The 21,360-nt window shown below is 34.5% G+C and overlaps 1 protein-coding gene across 6 annotated transcripts; it reads left to right on the top strand.

Annotated features, from left to right (window-relative positions):
- Nucleotides 1-1,760: 1,760 nt before the first annotated feature.
- LOC123228590 (protein transport protein Sec24-like At4g32640) lies at nt 1,761-20,835 on the top strand. Of its 6 annotated transcripts, none has more exons than XM_044654003.1 (25): nt 1,762-1,989; nt 2,188-3,155; nt 3,283-3,516; nt 3,730-3,804; nt 4,038-4,136; nt 4,276-4,387; nt 5,065-5,192; nt 5,901-6,020; nt 8,665-8,745; nt 9,140-9,217; nt 9,368-9,460; nt 12,467-12,521; nt 12,934-13,010; nt 13,947-14,018; nt 14,164-14,247; nt 14,739-14,858; nt 14,977-15,045; nt 16,001-16,078; nt 16,228-16,366; nt 16,620-16,784; nt 18,127-18,272; nt 18,361-18,537; nt 19,244-19,332; nt 19,450-19,481; nt 20,443-20,835. In XM_044654003.1, exons 2-25 carry the CDS (start codon nt 2,433-2,435, stop codon nt 20,550-20,552), a joined length of 3,156 nt encoding a protein of 1,051 aa, XP_044509938.1. In that variant the 5' UTR covers nt 1,762-1,989; nt 2,188-2,432; the 3' UTR covers nt 20,553-20,835. The 6 variants fall into 6 exon arrangements, with proteins under 6 accessions (XP_044509943.1, XP_044509940.1, XP_044509939.1 ...); XM_044654006.1 differs by having other exon boundaries at nt 19,450-19,516; XM_044654008.1 differs by lacking the exon at nt 3,283-3,516 and having other exon boundaries at nt 1,761-1,989.
- The last annotated feature ends 525 nt before the right edge of the window (nt 20,836-21,360 follow it).

The following is a 21,360-nucleotide window of genomic DNA, read 5'->3' as shown; positions in this document are numbered from 1 at the left end:
AAATTCACATATTTTACAGTGCACCGGCGTAAAAAATCAAATTAGAATAGTCTATTTAAATATTTAAATATCAGTTTTTTAGTGTAACATCAAATTTGGAAAGACTAAAACCTTTTTTTTTTTTGAAACAAAATCATGAAGTGTGGTTCTTGAAATCAAGTTGAAAATTTGGAAGAAGAAATCCGATTTCAAATTAGCTTTTTTAATTTTAACTGAAATGAAATTTGAGTTTTTATACAAATATGGGGTTTGGGTGACAGCGTCAGAAAACCCTAATATAAGTTTCAGGCCTATTCGAGGGTAGGCCTAATAAAATAACTTTAAATGTTTTTAGTTCAAAGCTATTTGGGCTTAAGTAACATATTCATTCTATCCAATTTTAGGGTAGGCCCTTTTTCAAGAGTTTTTAAGTTGAGGGTGGGCCTGGGCCTACCCTCAAAGGGCCCAGGTCCGCCCCCATATATATATATATATATATATATATATATATATAGAGAGAGAGAGAGAGAGAGAGAGAGAGAGAGAGAGAGAGAGAGAGAGAGAGTTTGGCTAGTTTATTAATTTTAAAAAAGGGAGAAAGATTATTTCCCACCCAACTTTTGATACGTTTTCAAAATGTCACCTATGACAGATGAAAATCCATTTTTCTTATCCGTGATCAAATTATTGTCCAATTTTTTAGTTAGAGATAGGGGTAAAATTGTCATTTACTATTTAAAACCTTAAAACTTTAAAATTTTACCATTTTCCCCCTCCAAGTTTTAAAAACTAATAACTAACCCATCTTCAAAGTTTGAAAAGTTTAGATTTCACCCCTAGAGTTTGCTTCCTTCTCCGGCCACCACCGACGACCGATGCAATCGACAGATCTTCTATCTCCGACTACAAAGGATGACGAAGGGTGACCCTTCGTCACCCAGATCTGGACGACCTTTCGTCGTCTAGATCTGAACAACGAAGCGTCGTCCAGATCTGAAAGAACAGACGATGGACAACACTTCGTCGTAGCGTCTGGACGACGCAACGAGCAATGAAGGACGATGAAGAGTCGTTCTTCGTCGTCTGGGTGGAGCGATGAAGAGAGACCTCTTCGTCACACCGTGCAACGAGGAGATGAAGATCTCTTCATCGCACCACCGTCGTCGCACCAAGAGATGGAGGAGGTCGGTGACAATGTCGGAGACAATATCAGGAGATGAAGTTGAATAATGGGGGTGAAGCTGCTAGTTTTGAAAGTTATGGGGGGTGGCTGTATTTTGAAAAATATGGAAACCCTAGGTTTGGGGGTGAAAATGCTAGTTTTTAAAGTTTAAAAACTTTAGATAAGATGAAATGTTAGTTTCTAAAACCTAAGGGGAGTGAATGGTAAAACCTTCACATCAATTTCGAGGTGAATTTTGCAGACTAAATTGAGGGGTATTTTTGTCATTTCATCTAACAGATATTTTACCCTTATGCAAACAGATATTATCTATTTTAACAGCTCACGGGTAAAAAAAGTAGATTTTCATCTACCGTGGGTAACATTTTGAAAACGCATCAAAAGTTGGGTGGGAAATAGTCCTTCTCTCTTTTAAAAAACAATAAAACTATGTGTACTCACTTTGGGTACACAAATATATACACATTTATATGTATCATCATGTGATTGGATGATTTTGAATTAAGAATAAAATAATAATCAATCATATAATGACACATATGAGTGTGTATATATTTATGTACCTAAAATCGGTACACATAGTATTGCTCTTTAAAAAAATAGAAAACACTTCGGAAGGAGACCCACGCACGCACAACGTATTTAAACACCGCACATACAAAAGCGCTGTGTCAGCCTTAAAAACTACCCGCCTTCTCTAACAGCTTTGCTCGCATCGATCTCTCGTTTCTCTCCCGCTTTAAAACCATGATAATCTTACTTTTAGTTTTCCTTATTCATCTTAATTCGTCCTTTAATTAAATGATCCGAAGTTTTTTCTGATCAAGGTACCGCTGTTTTGTTTTTATATCAAATTTGATTGATCAAGTCTTTATTTTTCTCATTGTTTTGTTTTGGTCATTTTGTTCAAATATCCAGAATCTGCTCTGCATCCTTGATGTTACTACGTGCATAAAGGTTATCATAGCTGTAAATTTCTATGTGAAATAATTTTAGTTGTTTGCTTGCTTTTCTCTTATTTGTAGATTTGAATTTTGCGGGCTTGAGAGTATTGTAGCGTTTTATGAGTATATATTCCGGAGGGATTGGGATACTACATTTTAGATTTAGTTAGTTTTGTTAGATTGTTTGAAAACTATGCCATCCTCGACCTGGATAAACTTCACAGTGATTTCTACCTCCACCACCTAATTATAGACCTGGTTTTCAAATAATTCTGAATGCACTGACTGATGGTTTCAATAGTGTGAGCCTAAATCATCCTTGTTCGATGCCCAATTATGGTCCAAAGCCTCCCCCATTTGGCCAGCCACCTCCTTTTTCCCAGTCAACACCTTCTGCTGGGTTACGTAGTGTGTCCCAGCAAATGTCCAGGCCAGGCCCACCGCCGCCGGTGCTTTCTAGACCTGAAGCACCTCCTTCAGGATCTTTTCCATCCACAGTCCCGCCAAATATGCCTCCAGTAAGGTCTACTGGTCCACTTGGTAGTCAAGCATTGCCTTCTGCTCCTAGAACAGCGCCTCTTAGGTCTTTCCACCCTTCCTCGGGCACTCTGGTTGTCCCTCATTCTGGTTTCCCATCGTCTAGTGATTTCCAGTCTTCAGGGTTTTCCGATGGTGCAATGATAGCTCCAATGCCACCTCCAGTTGCTCGACCAAGTTTTATGTCTTCTTCCCCTTCAGCGGGCTCCCAGGTTAGGCTCCCTTGGCCTGCAACACTAGGCCCAGTGAGTAATGGACCATCAGCATTGGGTGGACCCCAGTTTCCTCAAGCTAGCAATGCTCAACAACAACATATTGTATCTCCAACAAAATTGGAATCAGCTCAGACACTTCGGCGACTGAGCATGCATTCTGTTAGAGGAAGTCCAGCTGTTGCTCCAGCAGGTGCTCCCATGCAGTTACAATCACAGTTTTCAGCTGCTCCTCAAGATATACCACCATTTCAAAGTTCAGCTTATGGATCTCAGGCATGGCCGATGCAACCTCAACAGGTAATCATATAAAATTCAGAAGAGCATTATTCTTTGATTAGTTGAGTTTTGGTTTGAGAATGTCCGCATTTGTATCCTTCTCTTTCTAATTGATTATCTGGAGTTGGGATCATATGAATTGTTTTAGGTGGCTCTGCCTCCTGCAGCTCTTAGTGCTGCACAACCACCAATGTTTGGAATGCCTCCACCACCACCACCACTACCAAGTCAATTGACTACCATATCACCTACTGTGGGCCAAGATGGAATTCCTAGGGGAGGGCAATCAAAGGTTGATCCTAGTCAAATTCCAAGGCCTGATCCAAGTTCCTCAGTTATCATGTATGAAACCCGTCACGGCAATCAGGCTAACCCTCCCCCGGTATATTATCTACCAATTTAAAAAAAAGGGAAAAAGTTACTTGATTAGGTACTTGGTTATATGTTCTGAAATTTTATCTTTCACTTGGCTCTTCTTTTTTCTTTTCACCCGGTTTCTTTGCTGCTTTAAGTTAGTTGATATGCTTTTGTGTGAGGTGCACAGTGCATTTTTTCCATCGGGCATTTCTGATTTCTTTTTTTTTTTTGTTTAAAGCCTGCTACCAGCGACTTCATTGCCATGGACACTGGGAATTGCAGTCCCCGTTACATGAGGTGCACAATCAATCAGGTGTTGATAGAATATTTAATATACATGGGAGACTGTTGCTTTGCGTGCAGTAATTTTTGTTTTAGATGATCTCATATATTGAAAGCAATAAAAGAGATATGATAGGTTCCACATACAACTGACCTTTAATAATATTGTCAGTTTCCTTTTAATGTGGGTGACTGTTATTTGGTGTGCAGCAATTAGTTCATTGAATTCATTAATAATATTGCCATTTTCCCTTAATATGATAGGTTCCATGTACAGCTGACCTTTTGGCAACATCAGGGATGCAGCTGGCTTTGTTGGTCCAACCATTGGCCCTTCCCCATCCATCTGAAGAGCCTGTACAGGTAATGCATGAATGCTGCCTGAGTATAACTTTTATTCAGGGTAAAAGCTCAGTGATTACTGCATTTGTTAGCTAATGGAATAACAATTATTACTACCAATGCAATTCTTCTCTTTAATACAACGTCTATTGTTTCATAGATTGTGGACTTTGGAGAAAGTGGTCCAATTCGATGTTCTCGTTGCAAGGGCTACATAAATCCTTTCATGAAGTTCATTGATCAGGGGAGGCACTTCATCTGTAACTTATGTGGTCAGCATAAATATTACTGCATTTCTTTGTTGAAGTAATTTGCTGCAAAGTTGTTTGTTGCTGGTTTATGAAGTCTGTGTTGCATTTGGGTTTAATTTTTTTCTTCACCAATGCTTCCAATCTTGTTTTGGGAATATTCAACCCCGTTTGTTCCTTAGTTACTGCTAATTTTCTCTTAGAAGTCATTTAATTCCCTCCTTTGACCTAAATGTTAATGAGATGGGTGCAATAATTTAGATATTTGCCATCAAGTGTCATACATCATGCTGTTGTTTATTTGTCCTACGTTAGTGTTGCAATTCCTGATATCCTGATATTTACTAATCTCAAGGATTTACTTGTTATTCCTTAAACAATAGTATCTAGTGTTTGTTGAATTTTTAACAAAGCTAAAATGTTTTTCCTCAGCAAAACTTGGGTTCAGGCATTTGACTTGCAATCCATGACGTAAGTGTTAATCATGTGGGTGCAACAACATATATAATGTTGTATGCTTATTGTACATTCCTGTTGCAATTACTGACGTCCAGTGGACAAGTTCATGAAATGATTTATTTATTAATTCTTAAGTCAATAATTTAGCTTTTCTTGACTTACCAAAAAAAAAAAAAATTGAGCTTTTCAAATATGTAGCTAATATCTGTTGAAGTGGTGTCCCCATGGAATTTTCTTTGCAGGGTTCATTGATGAGACTCCCCGTGACTACCATTGCAATCTAGGTCCAGATGGTTTGCGTAGGGATGCTGATGAGAGACCTGAACTTTGTAAAGGAACGGTTGAATTTGTTGCTTCAAAGGAATACATGGTCAGTTAACAGGTTTTAGGTTTTAATTGTGACCTTTTCAATTGGTCATATGATTTTTATCCTCATAGCATTTGGGACAACACCTTTTCTGTTGGGTCCTTGCTATCTCCAATGTCCTTCAACATACCTATGGAAAGCACTTCTATTTTTTTTCTTTTCTAGACTTTTATGTATTTGTCCTCTTATTTTTCTTCTTAATAAGCATTCATCAATTTGTTAGATAACCTTATCCTTTTACTTCCTATCTTTTTTACCAGAACTTATAAATCTTATTTGCTTTAATTTTTTAGTGTGTTTATATATGATCTGTTTGTTGTATGTAAGTGAGTACATATATTGAAGACAAGTATAATCTGTGTTAAGAGAATATAAAGAATAAAAAGAGTTTAGATCTACAATTGCTTGGATTTCATCAATGGAGCACATATTGGTCTTTTGTTGGTGGTAGGATCTTCAACCTGAAAACTTCCAGTTCTTTGATTTGTTTTAGTTTTAAGAAGTATGGATTATGGTCTAGATTTGCTCCCAGGATTTTGTCACTAAAACTGCATCCTTTGGAAAATCTTTGCCTCCTGTTGTGCAAGTGATTACTTGACATTTATATTATTCTGAAAGGATTGAGACCTCTGGTCAAAGTCTTTTCACCCTTAAATTTCTTATTTAGTTAATCACATTAGTGATTCATTTAACTAAATGCCTCATTTCCAGGTGTGTGATCCAATGCCAGCTGTGTATTTTTTTCTCATTGATGTATCCATGAGTGCCATACAGACTGGTGCAGCTGCTGCAGCTTGCAGCGCAATTAATCAAGTTATTTCTGATCTTCCTGTGAGTTTCAATCCTATTACTATGATATTGGTGTTTCTTTTCTAATAAGTATATTTCTACTGCACTTTATTTCCTCTTCTCAATTTAATTTGGATTTCGCAACCTGCACAGACAATTGTTATCATTAATGGTTATTTTTTCATATGTGCAAGTTCTTCAACTGAATGTTTGCAAGGAAACATTTTAAGAGATCTAGGGTTAACTCTTCCGCACTATTGCTAGAGGATAGGAAAGTATGAGGAGGTTATTGTATATTTTTGAACTATGCAGACATGGTGCTTTGGATAAAATCATTTAGGCCCAGTTTCTGTTCTACCACTAAAATTTAATATAACTTTGCTCAAGTAAAGTGGAAGATTCTTTCTCTGAAGATTAGGTCAAGGATAATTGGCAACTTCTTGTGTTCCATCTTTTTCATTTGAGGGAACCTGCAGCTCTTGTTCTAACTTTAATAGAAAAGTTTTTTTCAGTATCATCTAGCTTTCCTTCTCTACTAGAGTTTGTTAGGATTTTATTACAATAATAATAATAATAATAATAATAATATTAGCTATTGATTATGATAATAATTAAGATAATAATAAAAAGTTAATAATTGGAATTTGGATTTAAATATTAGGATAATATTTAATTAGGATAATATTTATATAGTTGAAATAAATGGATTGAGGAGTTACGAAATGTATGTGGTAGATGTGAAATTGGATGGGGGAGTTATGAAAAATGTATGGTAGGTATGAATAACATCTAAATGTGAGCAAGGATTGTAAAATAGAAAAAAAAAATATTGTTATTTTGTTATTATGGGCAGTATTTGACTAATAGGGAAGCTACGCCCTTTTGAAGGAGTTGACACCTTTTGTTATTGACACTTTTTTCCTTCAATATTAATAAACTTACATTAGGTCCATAACAAAATTTAAGGTATTTTGAGTACTAGAAATCAGGTTGCAATATGTTTTCCCAAAATACATTTCATGTATTGTAACTAGATTTCTTGGCTACTAGAAATTATAAGGCCTGACTTTGGACCTATGTAAAAAGTAATGTACATTTATGATTTAATCAGTGTTAATATATCATATCCCAAAATTGTTGGATATGTTTCCGAATTTGATTTATGTTGGTCCTGATATTTACTCTTATCTTTAACCCGTGCTTAAACTACTAGTGCATAGCCATTGGAAAGTGCTTGAGAAATAATGGCATGTAAGATAGATATTCCTATAGATTATTCTCTCCATAGCTACAAATCCACTTTCTTTCTTTTCTATTCATACTTCATTAGATGTCTGTCACAGTGTTGAATTGCTAGTTGTTGTGTAAATTTAATTTTTCTTAATTCGTTGTGTTTTAAATCTCTTGAATTCAAAACAAAAATAGATAATATTAAAGTGATTGGTATCTGTTAGAAACCCAACCTCTAATTCATCTAAAACAAGAGAATAAAATACAAAAACATAATAAACTAAAATTATTTTATTAATAAAAAGATTACAATAATAAATCAAACAATTTGAGGAATTTGGGGTCTCCCAATTCAGACAATTTGAGAAGTGTGGGATCTCTCTTTTTCAGTTGTTTGAGACGCCGAAGACCTTCCACAATCAGCTAAGATTGACTATCCAACTAACAAACCCTAATATGTTTTTTTTCTCCTCCTCCTCTCTTTGAAACTTGATACCTTTTTATAATAAAGAGTACTGTTAGATTGATGATAAGTGTTTCAATCCTAACATTTCTCTCTCTTTCAAAATCACCTTGTCCTCAAGGTGTTTTTTTTTTCCTTTGTCATTAATTAACAACCATCTTTCACTTTACTTTTTCTTTTGGCTAGCTATGTCCCACTCATTTCGCTAGCTTTGACCTTGTTTCTCTTTTTAAATTATGCCATTGCTTGCTAGCGTGCTAACCCATCACTGCACACACTTTTTTCTTTTTTCCATCTATTTGTAGCTTTTTTTTCAACTGCCCCTTCTCTTTTTTTCTTTAATTTTTTCTCTCTCTCCTTCTTCCTTCTCCTTTCTTTTTGTGTTTTCTCCTTTCTGTCTTTTGTAATTTTTTTTCTTTCTTCACAATTTTGCTAGCGTTCCGGTTTCTTCTATTTTCGTTTTCTTCTTCTTCTTCTTCTTTTTTTTTTTGGCACTTTTCCAACATGTACACACCGACTCATTTCTCCTTGTGATGATTCAACTTCAAGTCAGCTTCCTCTGTAAACATTTTCCGACGACTTTTCACTTTTCTGACCATTATATATCTTCTCCACTAGATCGAATACTCTAATACCATTTTGTTAGGAACCCAACCCTTAATTCATCTAAAATAAGAAAATAAAACACAAAAACATAATAAACTAAAAATATTTCATTAATAAAAAGATTACAATGATAAACCCAACAATTTGAGGAGTTCGGGATCTCTCATTTCGGACAATTCGAAGAGTCTAAGACCTCTATTTTCTGACCGATTGAGGCGCTGGAGACCTCCCACAATCAACCAAAATTTGCTGCCTAACTAACAAACCCTAATATGTTTTTTTCTTCTCTTCCTCTCTTTGAAACTTGATACCTGTTTATAATAAAGACTATCGTTAGATTGAAGACAAGTGTTTCAATTCTAACTATATCTTGATTAATTCTTGTAGGAAGGTCCTCGGACATTGGTAGGAGTAGCTACATTTGACTCAACAATTCATTTTTACAATTTAAAACGTGCACTACAGCAGGTGAATTGTTGGTTGGACACTTCTCCTTTTTTCTTGAGTAACTGGGTCATTCTCATTTTTATTTTATAGAAATGATACTGTAATATTTTTTGATGAGAATAATATATTACTTTTTGTGGAAAGGGATAAGAACTTCATTCTATTTCTTTGAAGTGCCATTTTTTTAAACTCAATTTCTCTTGCAAAGAATAAGGGAAAAAGGATTTGTCAGGAAGCTCTTTCTTATTTAATATCTCTGCCCAAAAATTGTATTTATATATTTTTTTTATGGTAGAAAAGAGTTGTGATCTTACTACAGAATCGCTTGAAAAATGTGTTATATTGATCTTAACATTCTATATATGACCACTTAAAATGAATTCCTTCCATTTTTTAATTTTTCATGTGGTTGCAGACATTAATGCTTATTGTTACTGATGTAGAAGATGTTTATATTCCTCTCCAAACAGATGTTATTTTTGAACTTTCTGAGGTAAACTCTAGATTTTTAGTCTTTTAGGATATATTACTAGATTAGATATATTGTCAGTCAAATTTAAGCAATGATGGATGGGCTTTAGTTCTTGTTTTTTGAAATTCTGAATGTCTCCTAGTAACTTTGATTATTCTTTTAATGATGTAGTGTCGTCAACATTTAGAACTGTTGTTGGGACACATTCCAATGATGTTTCAGAAAAATAAAACTTTGGAATCAGCCTTCGGTGCAGCAATCAAGGTATACCTTTTTTGTCCAATTAGAATCCGTATTCCTATTTCTTGTGTGCTTAACATCTTATAGAAGTTAATGTTTAACAATTCCATGGCCATGGGGTGGTATGCTTAGTGAATTGAATCATAGTGTACAACTCTAATGAATTTGATGACATAGGCTACATTGAGGAGCGCACACTTAAACACTCACCTTATGGTCCACCAATCTATTCCACACAAGGAGGCCATGTGTGAACCAAATTTTAGTTCATTTTGAAAAAGTTTCTTGCAATTTCATTACTTTATAGGAGTACCTCTACTTAAAAGAATATGTTTTACAAATGAATTGAACAAAGGAGATTTTCAAGAGCTTTTATGTGAGAAAACTAGTAGCTAAGAAGTAGAAAATATTCGGACAATATGATTAAGGATTATGAATGCGTTGGAAAAGATAAGTAGTTTTGGAGGTTTAGGTAGGCAGAGCTAGACTTAAATTCTATATTGATGTCTGGTAGATTCTTACTTGTGCTTGGATGTTTGATGTCAGAAGAGGTTAGGTTTCCAAAGTTATAAAGAGTGTTTGGGTTTTTATGTCATTTATTTACTTATCATATAGATATGTTAATACCTTATAACTTTTGTTAGGGATCATATTAAAGATTACGCATCACGCCCAAATAAAGGAGTAATCCAGGATCACATCCAAATTAAGAAGTGAATCTATGTTACATTAGAAAAGTCTTTATAGGCAATTTCTAGGCATTGTAGTTGGAAAATAAGGGTTTGTGAAGCCTCAATTTAGGTGATTGTTTTCATTCTTAAGTTTGCATACCAATCTTGTGTAAAATGTAATTTGTGCATATGTTGTAATTGTTGAATGAAATACAAAAGAAAATTTGTCCTCTCAAATAACTTATAAGTCTTAACTCTCAAATTTCATGATATCAAAGTCATTACAACAGTTCATCCATGGAAAATTATGGGCAAGAACTAGTAGGCTCTACCTCTTCAATATCCCATCTCATTCACCCTCCTCAAATGCCTTTGATTGTCATCCAACATCATGGTGAAAATTTCTCTCTATAGATAACAAACCAAAAATCAAACAAAAAAAAATTTTCTCCAATGGTCGCAATTTTTTCTAATGGTTATTTGAGGCAAAGGCAAGATGAGTTGTATCAATGGAGAGATTAAAGGACCTAATGTGAGAGGTGTGATTATGATGCATGATAACTAAACAATTCAATTGTAATGGCTTGCGTAATTAACTCTATAGAAACAAATATTAACATCACTTATTTTTTCTTTCGAACGACAAAGAAAATTTGGGAGGCAATCAAAGAAAATGTCAGTTCAAATAGTTGTGTGTGGTGCTTTGCTAAGAGGAAGAGGATGAGGAGGAGCTAATAGAGAAGGGGGGAAAAGAAATTCTAGCTAAACAGGGAAAAGCTATCAAATTGTCTCATAATTCGGTAGCTAGACTCAGATCACCGAAGACGATGAAGATAAAAGGTAGCATCCAGGGGGAACCAGTGACTGTGTTAATAGATTGTGGAGTTACACATAGTTTCACTGCTCATAAGTTGGTTGACAAATTGTAATTGATGGCCACTTGAAAGAATTTCTAAGTGACTTTCAGTGATAAATGTTAAAGGAATTGAAGTTTGTCGTGACGTCCGACTAAAATTGTTGGATATTGAAGTGGCCCAAGAATTCTTTGTGTTCCAATTGGGAAATGTCAATGTAATCCTTGGAGTTGATTGGTTGTCGACATTCGGAACAACTAGAAAATGGAAACCATGCATTTTGATTGGTAGGGATAACAAGTGAAAATTATAGGGGGTCCAACATTAATGACTATAGAAACTTCTTTCAAAGGGATGTGGAAATCAAACAAAAATAGGAGTGATGGATTCAGGATGGAGTTTGTGTAGACGGAAGTTCAACTTGAGAACAAGCTGAAACTGCTTCCGGGTGGGGGTGTAATGGCAAAGCCCTAATTGCAAAAGTTGATTCAAGCAGACCGAAAAGTTGGGGGTGGGGGGGGTGGTGTGGTGTGGTAATGACAGCGCCCTAATTGCAAAAGTTGATTCAAGCAGAAGTGGTTCTAAAATGTCCAATGTAGTAGCTGCATTGGGTGACACCTAGCAAGCTATTAGTGTAGGGAATGAGTGAGTTAGTTTTGGAAATTGTATATATGAGAGGAAGTGGAGAGTGTGGGGCAGACAACTTTAGAGAAGGAAAAAAATATTGTCGAGTTTTGTATTTGGGAGTACCAGCCACCAGTGACCAATTTGGGCCTTTTATTTTTTTTAAAAACTGTTTTCAATAACCATTTTCTTGTTATCTTCCTTACTAAATACATTTTCCTTACTGTCTATTTCATTTATGGGATTTACTGCTCCATTGTTGTCATTACTATACTATTCTTTTCTGCAAATTTGTGCTGTGGACATTTTATTGGAATTGCGTATTGAGAGTTTGTTGGAAAAACAACTAGCTTCTCATGACACATAATCCAGTGCATCATAATAAAATGAAACATGTATAGATAAATAGCCACTTCATAAAAGAGAAAATTGACAACGAAAGTGTATGCATGATTGTCCCTTGACAAAGCAACAAGTGGTTGATATTCTCACAAAGAGTTTTCCCTAGCCAAAATTTGAAGAGTTACCAAACAAGCTGGGGATGATCAACATATATGCATTAGCTTGAAGAGGGGTGGTGGAGATCAATTTTGGAGATTATGCATCACACCCAAATAAAGGAATAATTCAGAATCACATCCAGATTAAGGAATGAATCCAAGTTGCATTAGGAAAGTCTTTAAAGGCAGATTTCTAGAAGTTGTAGTTGGAAAATAGGGATCTGCAAATCCTCAATTTTGGTTACTGTTTCCTTTCTTGGATTTGTATAACAATTTTGTGTAAAATGTAACTTGTATATATGTTGTAATTGTTGATGAATGAGATACAAGAAACAATATTTCCTCTCAAATTACATATAGGTCTTTTCTCTCAAATTCCAGGCTGGCTTTCTGGCAATGAAGGGTACTGGAGGAAAGCTTCTTGTATTTCAGTCAGGCAAGCTTATAAACCTATATTTATTTGTTTAACACTAACTTGACCGCATTATCTATTGCAATCAGTTGTGAATCACCCATTCTTTAGTTTCATTGGTTTTGCACACAGATATTACAAACAGAAAGGCAAAGAACAACACTTTGTTTCCAGTTTAATATATTGTGGCATAGCTACTTGTTTTGGTCATCAAGATTGAACTGTATCTGGCTCTTTTCTTTTTTTTCCTGTTCAAGTTGGAACAATATGTTTACAAAGGAGCCTTCATAAATATTCATCACAAATGCTCATGCAAGTTTCTCACATCTTCCACTTACCATCATTGGAAGTTTGGGAATATCCTTGAGATGATATTATTATAAAGTATACTAGTATGTTCCTGTGTGTTCTGATCATTGTAGCACTCTGTGTTTAGTCTTGCCATCGGCTGGTGTTGGAGCCCTGCCTTCAAGGGAACTTGAAGGAAGAACTAATGTCTCAGTGGGGGAAAAGGTATACACATGTTCATGCTTATTCCCTCTCGATGTTTGTCATGGAGTTATAGTACTGTGTTGACTGCATTTTCTCTAGAAGATGGTTGCTATGTTCAGATAAAGGTGGGCGATTGTTCCTGTTAATGTGCAGTTAGGGAATCAGACATTTTCATTTGTTACTGCTACTATGTATATTTTCTTTTTCATTTTTTCTAACCCTTCCCAATGTCTCTAACTTGACTGGGTCATTCACATATTCACCCTTAGGACTAAAGAATAAGACAAATGTGTTCATTGTATTAGGACAATTACTGCACTAGAAATTTGACTTAATGCACCCTGCTGTGCTGCTAGTTTTACTATTTGCTTCGATATGCCAGATGGTTCTGTTTATTCCTTTTGAATATGCTGGGTGGTTCAACCTTCCTAAAAACTCATACCTACAGAAAGGTTTTATGTTTCAGCTGCCGAATTAAGTTAATTTTCTGCATGGCCATTTGCTCACATTTAGTGTCTACTGCATTTGGTTAACTTTTGACCTCATATTCTGTGATATTATTGTGCCACACTTGTTTCTAGATCGCTTTTCTTTTGCATTATGTGCATCTTAGGCTGTCATGGCAGGTTCAGCTTTGCTTTCTTTCCTAGGGTTTATATTAAGTTGTGCTCTGCATATGTTACAATATAATTATTATGTTCTAGTGTATCTAAATATTGAAAATTTAAAAGGGATCTTGTTTCTTAGTAAGTGGGGTAGGAATTGAATTGCAATTTGTTGTTTGTGTTGATACAAGTGGTTGTCTGGATATTCCACCTACATGCTGACGTGTCTGTGGTTCATTTGTTTCTTTAAATTAATTCATCTTGAATTTTTTAGTGAACTATCCACATGTATTGGGGTCAATAGAAGATAATGACGTGCTTTATGTTGAAAATATTTTTCATTTAATTTCAGGGGGTCCCTAAGTTACTACAAGCAGCAGATAAAACACTAAGGACAATGGCAATTGAATTTGCTGGGTATCAGGTAAGCTTTATGTAATTCGGTGTTCTATCGTCATTTAAAGAAACTCAAAAATATGGCCCAAGAAGGAGGTTGTGATTAATTTCGCTTCTGTAAGTATGTGTCTATAATGTGCTAGGCTAATTATAAAAATTTGAACATTTTCCAGGTTTGCATCGACGTATTTATCACTAGTCAGACTTATGTTGATGTCGCTTCTGTATCTGTCATCCCAAGAACTACTGGAGGACAGGTATCAAATTAATGCTTAATAGCAATATCTATATTCTGCTAGATTTATATGTACATCTCCTGCTGCAGGAAACTGTATCATATGGTTTATGTGCGACTCTGTTTTGGCTGTAATCCTGTGTAACCATACTAGCAGGATATATAAATGGAAGGAGTATTCAGATGAATTGATGGTTTGCCTGAATTTGCTGAAACCTGGACACATTCTTGAAATCTATTGCATTAAAATGTGTTTTTTCATTGCACGAGTATGAATACAACATCTAAAACTGGTGATGATTAGAATTAGTTTTATAGGCAACACTAGGAGACTGACTGTTATTTTAGAATGCATATTTATAAATGTTTACAGATCAAGTGACGGTTTAGTGAAAACCCTTAATCAGGTATATTTTCGTGTGAATACAACTCTTAGTTATTCAAATTCTAAGTTTTGTTGGTTTAACTTGGGTTACTTAAATTTTAAGCTTCTCTGCTTTCCCACTCTTGCAGGTATATTATTATTACCCATTCTCAACTCTGTCAGATACAGCCAAGCTTTACAATGATCTTAGATGGAATATCACCAGGCCCCAAGGTTTTGAGGCTGTTATGCGCGTGAGATGTAGCCAGGTAACACTTCTATGCTTTTGATAGTATACTGCTAGTTCTGTCAGTGTTGAATGATTATTGTTGTGTTATGCTTTATAGTGTTATACAAGTGAATTAACTTCTGTTTTCATCTGTATAGGGAATCCAAGTTCAAGAGTACTACGGAAATTTTTGCAAACGCATTCCAACTAATGTTGACCTCCCTGGGGTTTGCAATTTTTCCTTCTCTTGCAAATTGCTTTGTCACTGAATGATACATATGCTTTTATTTTTAACATAGATGACATTTGACTATTTTTTCAGTTAAAATGTGGTAAATTTTCTTTTTTGAGTTTGTTTTGACAGTAATGTAGGAATTGTATTAATCCCTTATCTGGACAACCATCTATCTTAGTTCAGTGTTCATGAGCTGCTGACCACATGGCTTACCACCTGAAATTATTTTCTGATAGAGAAGCAATTTTTGTAGCCTTTAGGCATTGCTCTTTTAAGTACCTTAATCTTGGTGACAGAACATATACTGTTTCCATGTAAAACATCGGAGTTAGATGGTCTTGTGCAGAGAGTTGAAGTTGATAGAGAATTTCTGCATGGACCTATTGGCTCTAGAACCTCCCCTTCTTCAGAATTAACTACCTACTCAAGGCTTTTTCGCACTGTACAAGTTAGATTTGGTGACAAAAAATATTTATTGTTTAAAGTTTCACTGTAGATATTTAACTTTTGTTTTTATGTCGTAATTGGACTACATCTTTTGCATACTTTTGCTTGTTCAATGTATATAATTTTCATTTAGCTTTTGTTGAAGGATGTACAATCTTCATGCGGGTATATCATATGATTTTTGTAATCATACCCTAAGGATGCTTTCATCATTTTCTAGTGGCTCATGATTATGGATTGTGTATATCAATTTTCAAATAGAGATTGTATGATCCATGATTCTTTGTTGTCAAGTTTTATTGGCAGTTTAGTTCTATCAGAAGTTGCTTGGGTGTTTGTTTTATTTTGCATATATATCTTGCCTTTGCTAGTTCTGTCTCTTATAAGCTGTATATGAAATAACAGATTGGCATATTTTAAGGATTCCTTTTGACAATTGCATTTACATGGGAGTTTCCAAAGACTAATTTCTGTCTTGACCAATCCTTCTTCTTTTGCAGTTTGACTGTGACAAATCTATTTTGGTAACCTTAAAGCATGATGACAAATTGCAAGATGGTTCAGAGTGTGCTTTTCAGGTGACTATCTAAATTTTGGGGCAGTCTGCTACACATCTTAATTGTTAATTTTGGCCCACTGCTTTGTGTAGTTTTCTGCACTATTCTTTTATTGTTGAAAAGATGACAGTGGCTGGCCTCTTTATTAGTTTGCATCTTAATTTTTTCAGTCTGCCCTACTTTACACCACAGTGTATGGCCAACGAAGAATTCGAGTTACAAATTTATCTCTACCATGCTCGAATATGCTGAGTAATTTGTTCCGTTCGGCTGACTTAGATACTCAATTTGCCTGTTTCTTGAAAAAAGGTATTGGATTCTGTGTCCCTACATTTTGACTTTCTGTTTTCTGTTCCCCCTTCTTTTTTGAATCTGTGATGGTTACTTGCATGCATCCTGATTACTTGAAAAAGTCTTTATCTGATGCGCTGACTGTTGTTTCATTACTTGGCCCCATTTGTTTGTGACTTCCATCCTCTAGAAGATAAATGCTCAATGTTATAATTTTTGTAATGCAATGTCTGAGATTACTGACAATGCTTTTAATTTACACTCTTTATAGAGGTGCTTGAAATACCTTCCAGGCCACTCTTGCATGTCCGGGGGCAAGTGACAAGCTTTTGCATCAACATTCTGGTTTCATATCGAAAATTTTGTGCAACAGTGTCATCACCTGGACAGCTTATTCTTCCCGAGTCCCTTATGTTTCTGCCTTTGTACACTCTTGGTATGCTATTTGCTTCTTGTAGAAGTCTGATATATAAAGCACCTGCCTTTGTACACTATAAAATTGGTCCATGAACATAGTGGTTTAGTCAATGTTTTCGGACCCGAACTAGACATCGACTTGATGAAGGGGCTAATCTAAATCAATTGGTGATCGGATCGGATTACTACTAGAATAAATATTAGAAAACAATATTCAAAACAATTTTGTGACACTGAGATAGAGCCAAACTCAAAGTCAAACTCATTCAATTTAGTTCAAACGAATTTGAGTATGAGAGTTTATTATTTTTTTAGTTTTAAGTTAAATGGAATTTGTTTAAACTAAGCTTGACTTAAATGAGCCTAAAATGAGTTCAGTTCAAATGAGTTTAAATTCGAGCTTAAAAGTTTAATATTTTCGAATTTGAGTTTAAATTCGAACTTTAAAGTTATTGAATTTGTAAAACTATCAAACCTAAAATAATTAATATAAATTAATTAAAACAATATAGTTTTACTAAATATATATTAAAACAATATTATTTTAATATCAAACTGAGTTTAAAACTCAATTTGAATTCAAACTCAAGTTAAATTTGAGTTTAACTTTCTCCAATGAATCGAGTTTAAACACCATTAAAATTTCCCACTTAATTCTTAAATATAAAATCCGAATTATATTACTTGAAAATAAATTTGGTCTAATGGCACACACACTATGTCTATTGAAATCATTGCTATTTGTTCAAAATCTCAGTCCACTATCAGGATTGGCGATGGTGGAGTTATTTACTTCAAATTCAGGGAAGACCAAAACCAAATTTTTTCAGCAGCTCTAGTCTGACAGAGCTTGCCTGCTTTATTGTAATTGTGCTCAGAAGCTTTTTTTTTTTTCCTATTTCTCTTTCAATTCTACACAATATTGCAACCATAAGTAACTGGTCCATGTTTCTGTTGCACTAAACCAGAAAATCCTTCTGCTGGAACCCTAAGCCATCCCACCTTCTTCTATTACCCAGTTCCCCTGAGGCCAGGAATAATGTTTTCATTTCAATTGGGTCAGCCAGTTTCTCCACGTTTTGTCTTGAATTTCTGGCAGGATATTACTGAACTGGAAATTATCAAAGTGTTGTCTTTACTATCCCAGTTTGAATCAATGACCCCAGGTCTCACTGTTCAACTTTATGCCATGAAATCACAAAAGTTTTATATTACACTTCTATCATTAAATATGCTTGTGATTGGATAGTTGGAACACTTGAGATCTGATCAATTGTCTGTTTTTGAACCACTTCTTTTAGTATTATTTATTGTTAAGATTCTGCTGGCGAAGATGTATATTTGTAGTATATCTATTTCAGCATTACTCAAAAGTATTGGATTTCAAGCTGATGGGAGAATAGATGATCGTGCCTATTGGATTAATCGTGCTTTCTCTCTTTCTTTACCTTCTACAATTGCACTGGTATTCCCCAGGATGGTGCCTATTCATGAACTTAATCCGAAGGTATGGACTATCTGGCTAGGTTATATTTGATATTTTTCTCTTTGTTACTGTCCTAACAAGCATTATTAGTTTTCTGCATGATTGACAGGAGAATGAATCCCTTATTCCTCCTAGAATTCCACTTACTACCGAGAATTTGAGTGAAAAGGGAATTTATCTTCTTGAAAATGGCGAGGATTGTTTAATATATATTGGGAACTTAGTGGATTCAGATATCTTGCAACAACTTTTTGGCATCTCTTCAGTTGATGAAATTCCTACCCAGGTAGTTTCATTTTAATCCTTTTGAGGTGCATAAAATCTTCCTGTCACTCTGTTAACTGGTGGGGAAACTTGTAGTCCAAACCTTTGAAGTGTTGGGCAAATGAACTTGAGCATTGAGCCATAGTCAGTCTGTATTTTTCTCACGATACTTTTTTACAGATACTTTTATAGATTTTCCATTTATTTCTTAAATTTCCACATAAAAAGTATAATCTGTTGTTCATTATTTTAATTGGGGCATGTAATATATAGTTCTTTATATACAAATGGATGCCTAGATTCATTTCCCATTTTTCTTTTTCAAGAAACAACTATGACTTTTTTTGATAATGAATATGAGATGAAGTTAACATAAGTGGACTAGATGACCAATATAAGAAGTTAAACCCCAAGGGATGGGCTACCATCCTATACAAGGATAAATTAAATGCATGTCTATAAAAATACACCATCTCTTAGTTCAATGTATAGAAAAAAAATCTTCAAGCTTCCTTGCAACTGAAGCCCAAAGTGACACATGAAGCCAAACTAGACTATATTAATAATTCAGTAGTTGATACACTCTTCAATAATTTGGGATTGTAAGATTGTCTGGTAGGAAAAACAAGTGCTTTAGTAAATGATGTATAGCAGCTGAATATGCTAAGCTGAGATTGAATTCCGACTTTTTGAATTTTAATGCGTAACACATGCTTCTGTGTGATCAGTTTGTGCTGCAGCAATATGACAATCCAATATCAAAGAAGTTGAATGATGTCATAAATGAGATCCGGCGCCAAAGATGTTCTTACATCCGGTATGCTATATTTTTTGTTGGGTTGTCTTTATCTTCAGAGAAAAGTTTGACCCCATCTATCTGATTGAAATATGAGCTCTCAAGTTGATGCATTTTTTTCGATCTTTTTGCTTGCAGTTTGAAGTTATGCAAGAAAGGAGATGCTTCAGGTCAGTGCACAGTATCCCTTTAATGCAAACTACAGGTGTATACATATTTACTGCTAAATAATTAATCACGTGAAATATTTATATGCAGCATATCATAATATACACATCTTTTGCTGTTCTGTTACCTATTTTTTCCTCTTGGTGTAATCTGATTTCTCTTCCACATAATTTTAGTAATATGTAATTATTGGATGGGAGATAAATGTCATATTATCATGGCAAATGTTTAAAAACCAATGTTATATGCACACACTTTTAAGTACATAATTGGATATATAGATGATGTATTATTATACGATTGAATTTTACTTTATTCTTAATTTAAAATCACTTACTCATATGATGACTTATCATCTGTGTACTCAACTGTATATTGAAAATTGTGTATCCATAGTTTTATTGTTGTTTAAATATTGGGGAGAAGGGATCTATTGGTAGGTTAGATAAAAATAAAATTATGCGTATAAACAAATTGTACAAACTGATATGGTAACTTTTGATCGAGTGATGTGATTATTTACTTTTTCTTTTACTTCAAAATCACCTAATCAGATGCTACCATATCAAGTTGTATGGATAAGTTTATACAATTAATTTATACATGTAATAGTACTCATTAGATAAACAATAAAACTATGCATACACACTTTTAATACATCATTTAGATACATAAATAATGAGTCATTATATGATTAGATGATTTTGAATTAAATATAAATTAATGCACAATCACCTGATAACATATCATTTATATACTTAAATTTTATATCAATAATAAGTAAACATAACATTGCTAGTAGATAAATGTTTGCATCCAGGTGCAAGGGCCATCAATAAAATTTCTTAACACCTTCTCCCCTGGATCATGTTTCTCTATCCTGCAATCTCTGTTGAAGTTTGGATTACTAGTAGATGTTTTTAATTATTATTTGTATTATTAATAGTATATTTTGGTGTTCAGGATTGTTGTTCTTTTCTTGTCTGGTAGAAGATAAGAATTCTCGAGGCCCCTCGTATGTTGAGTTTCTTGCGCAGATCCATCGAGACATCCAATCAAAAATATCATATTAATTTCATGTAACAAGTTTACATGGCTGTGCATGGAGTAAAATAAAAAAGAAGATTAGAAAGCAAGAATCTGAGTGTTACGCTAGTTGGAGTTTCTTGTACTGATGTGCGGCAAATCCAAGTAATATTGTCATGATAGCCAGATTATTCAGCCTGTGCTACAAATTTCGGTCATTTTTATGTTGGGTTGGGATGTGCCTAGAGACGAGATCAAAGCCAAGAAGGCACCAACATGTGTTCGACATATGCACAGGCAATAGAGGAATTGGTCCATCTCTTATTTTTATTTTAGGCTAAAAGACTTGTTCCCACCCAAGGTTTGAGGTAAACCCAAACTCCTATCATCCAATTTTTTAAAACTTAAATTTTTACCTATAACTAAAATTCTTAGTTAAAGTTAAAAATAAAACTATTATTTAACAAAAAAAAATTAAACACTAAATTTTTTTTTTTCTCTCTCAATTTAACAATTTAAAAATTTAATAATTTTTCTTTTTCACCTAAAGTGTGAAAAGTGACAATTTCACCCCTACGGTATTGAAAACATTGCTACTGTTTTCGATAGTGTTTGTCCTCTCACTTGAGTTATATTTTCTTATCGATCAAATTCATGCCTCTGATTAAAATCATTACCTCTGACAAAGACAAAATCATCTCTGATAAAAACGTAAGGTGAGAACAAGTCGGCAGGAAGAGATAAGTTCGGAAGAAGAGTCAACATGGTTGGAGATGGCGAACATCATTGTCTTTAGTGACATTTTCAAAACTCTAGAAGAGAAATTGCCATTTTTCAAAATTTGGATAGAAAAAA

The sequence above is a fragment of the Mangifera indica genome, chromosome 11 (genome assembly GCF_011075055.1).
Source record: "Mangifera indica cultivar Alphonso chromosome 11, CATAS_Mindica_2.1, whole genome shotgun sequence".
NCBI lineage: Eukaryota > Viridiplantae > Streptophyta > Magnoliopsida > Sapindales > Anacardiaceae > Mangifera > Mangifera indica.
The sequence above is the reverse complement of the archived record's forward strand: the minus strand, read 5'-3'. Positions and strand labels throughout refer to the sequence as shown.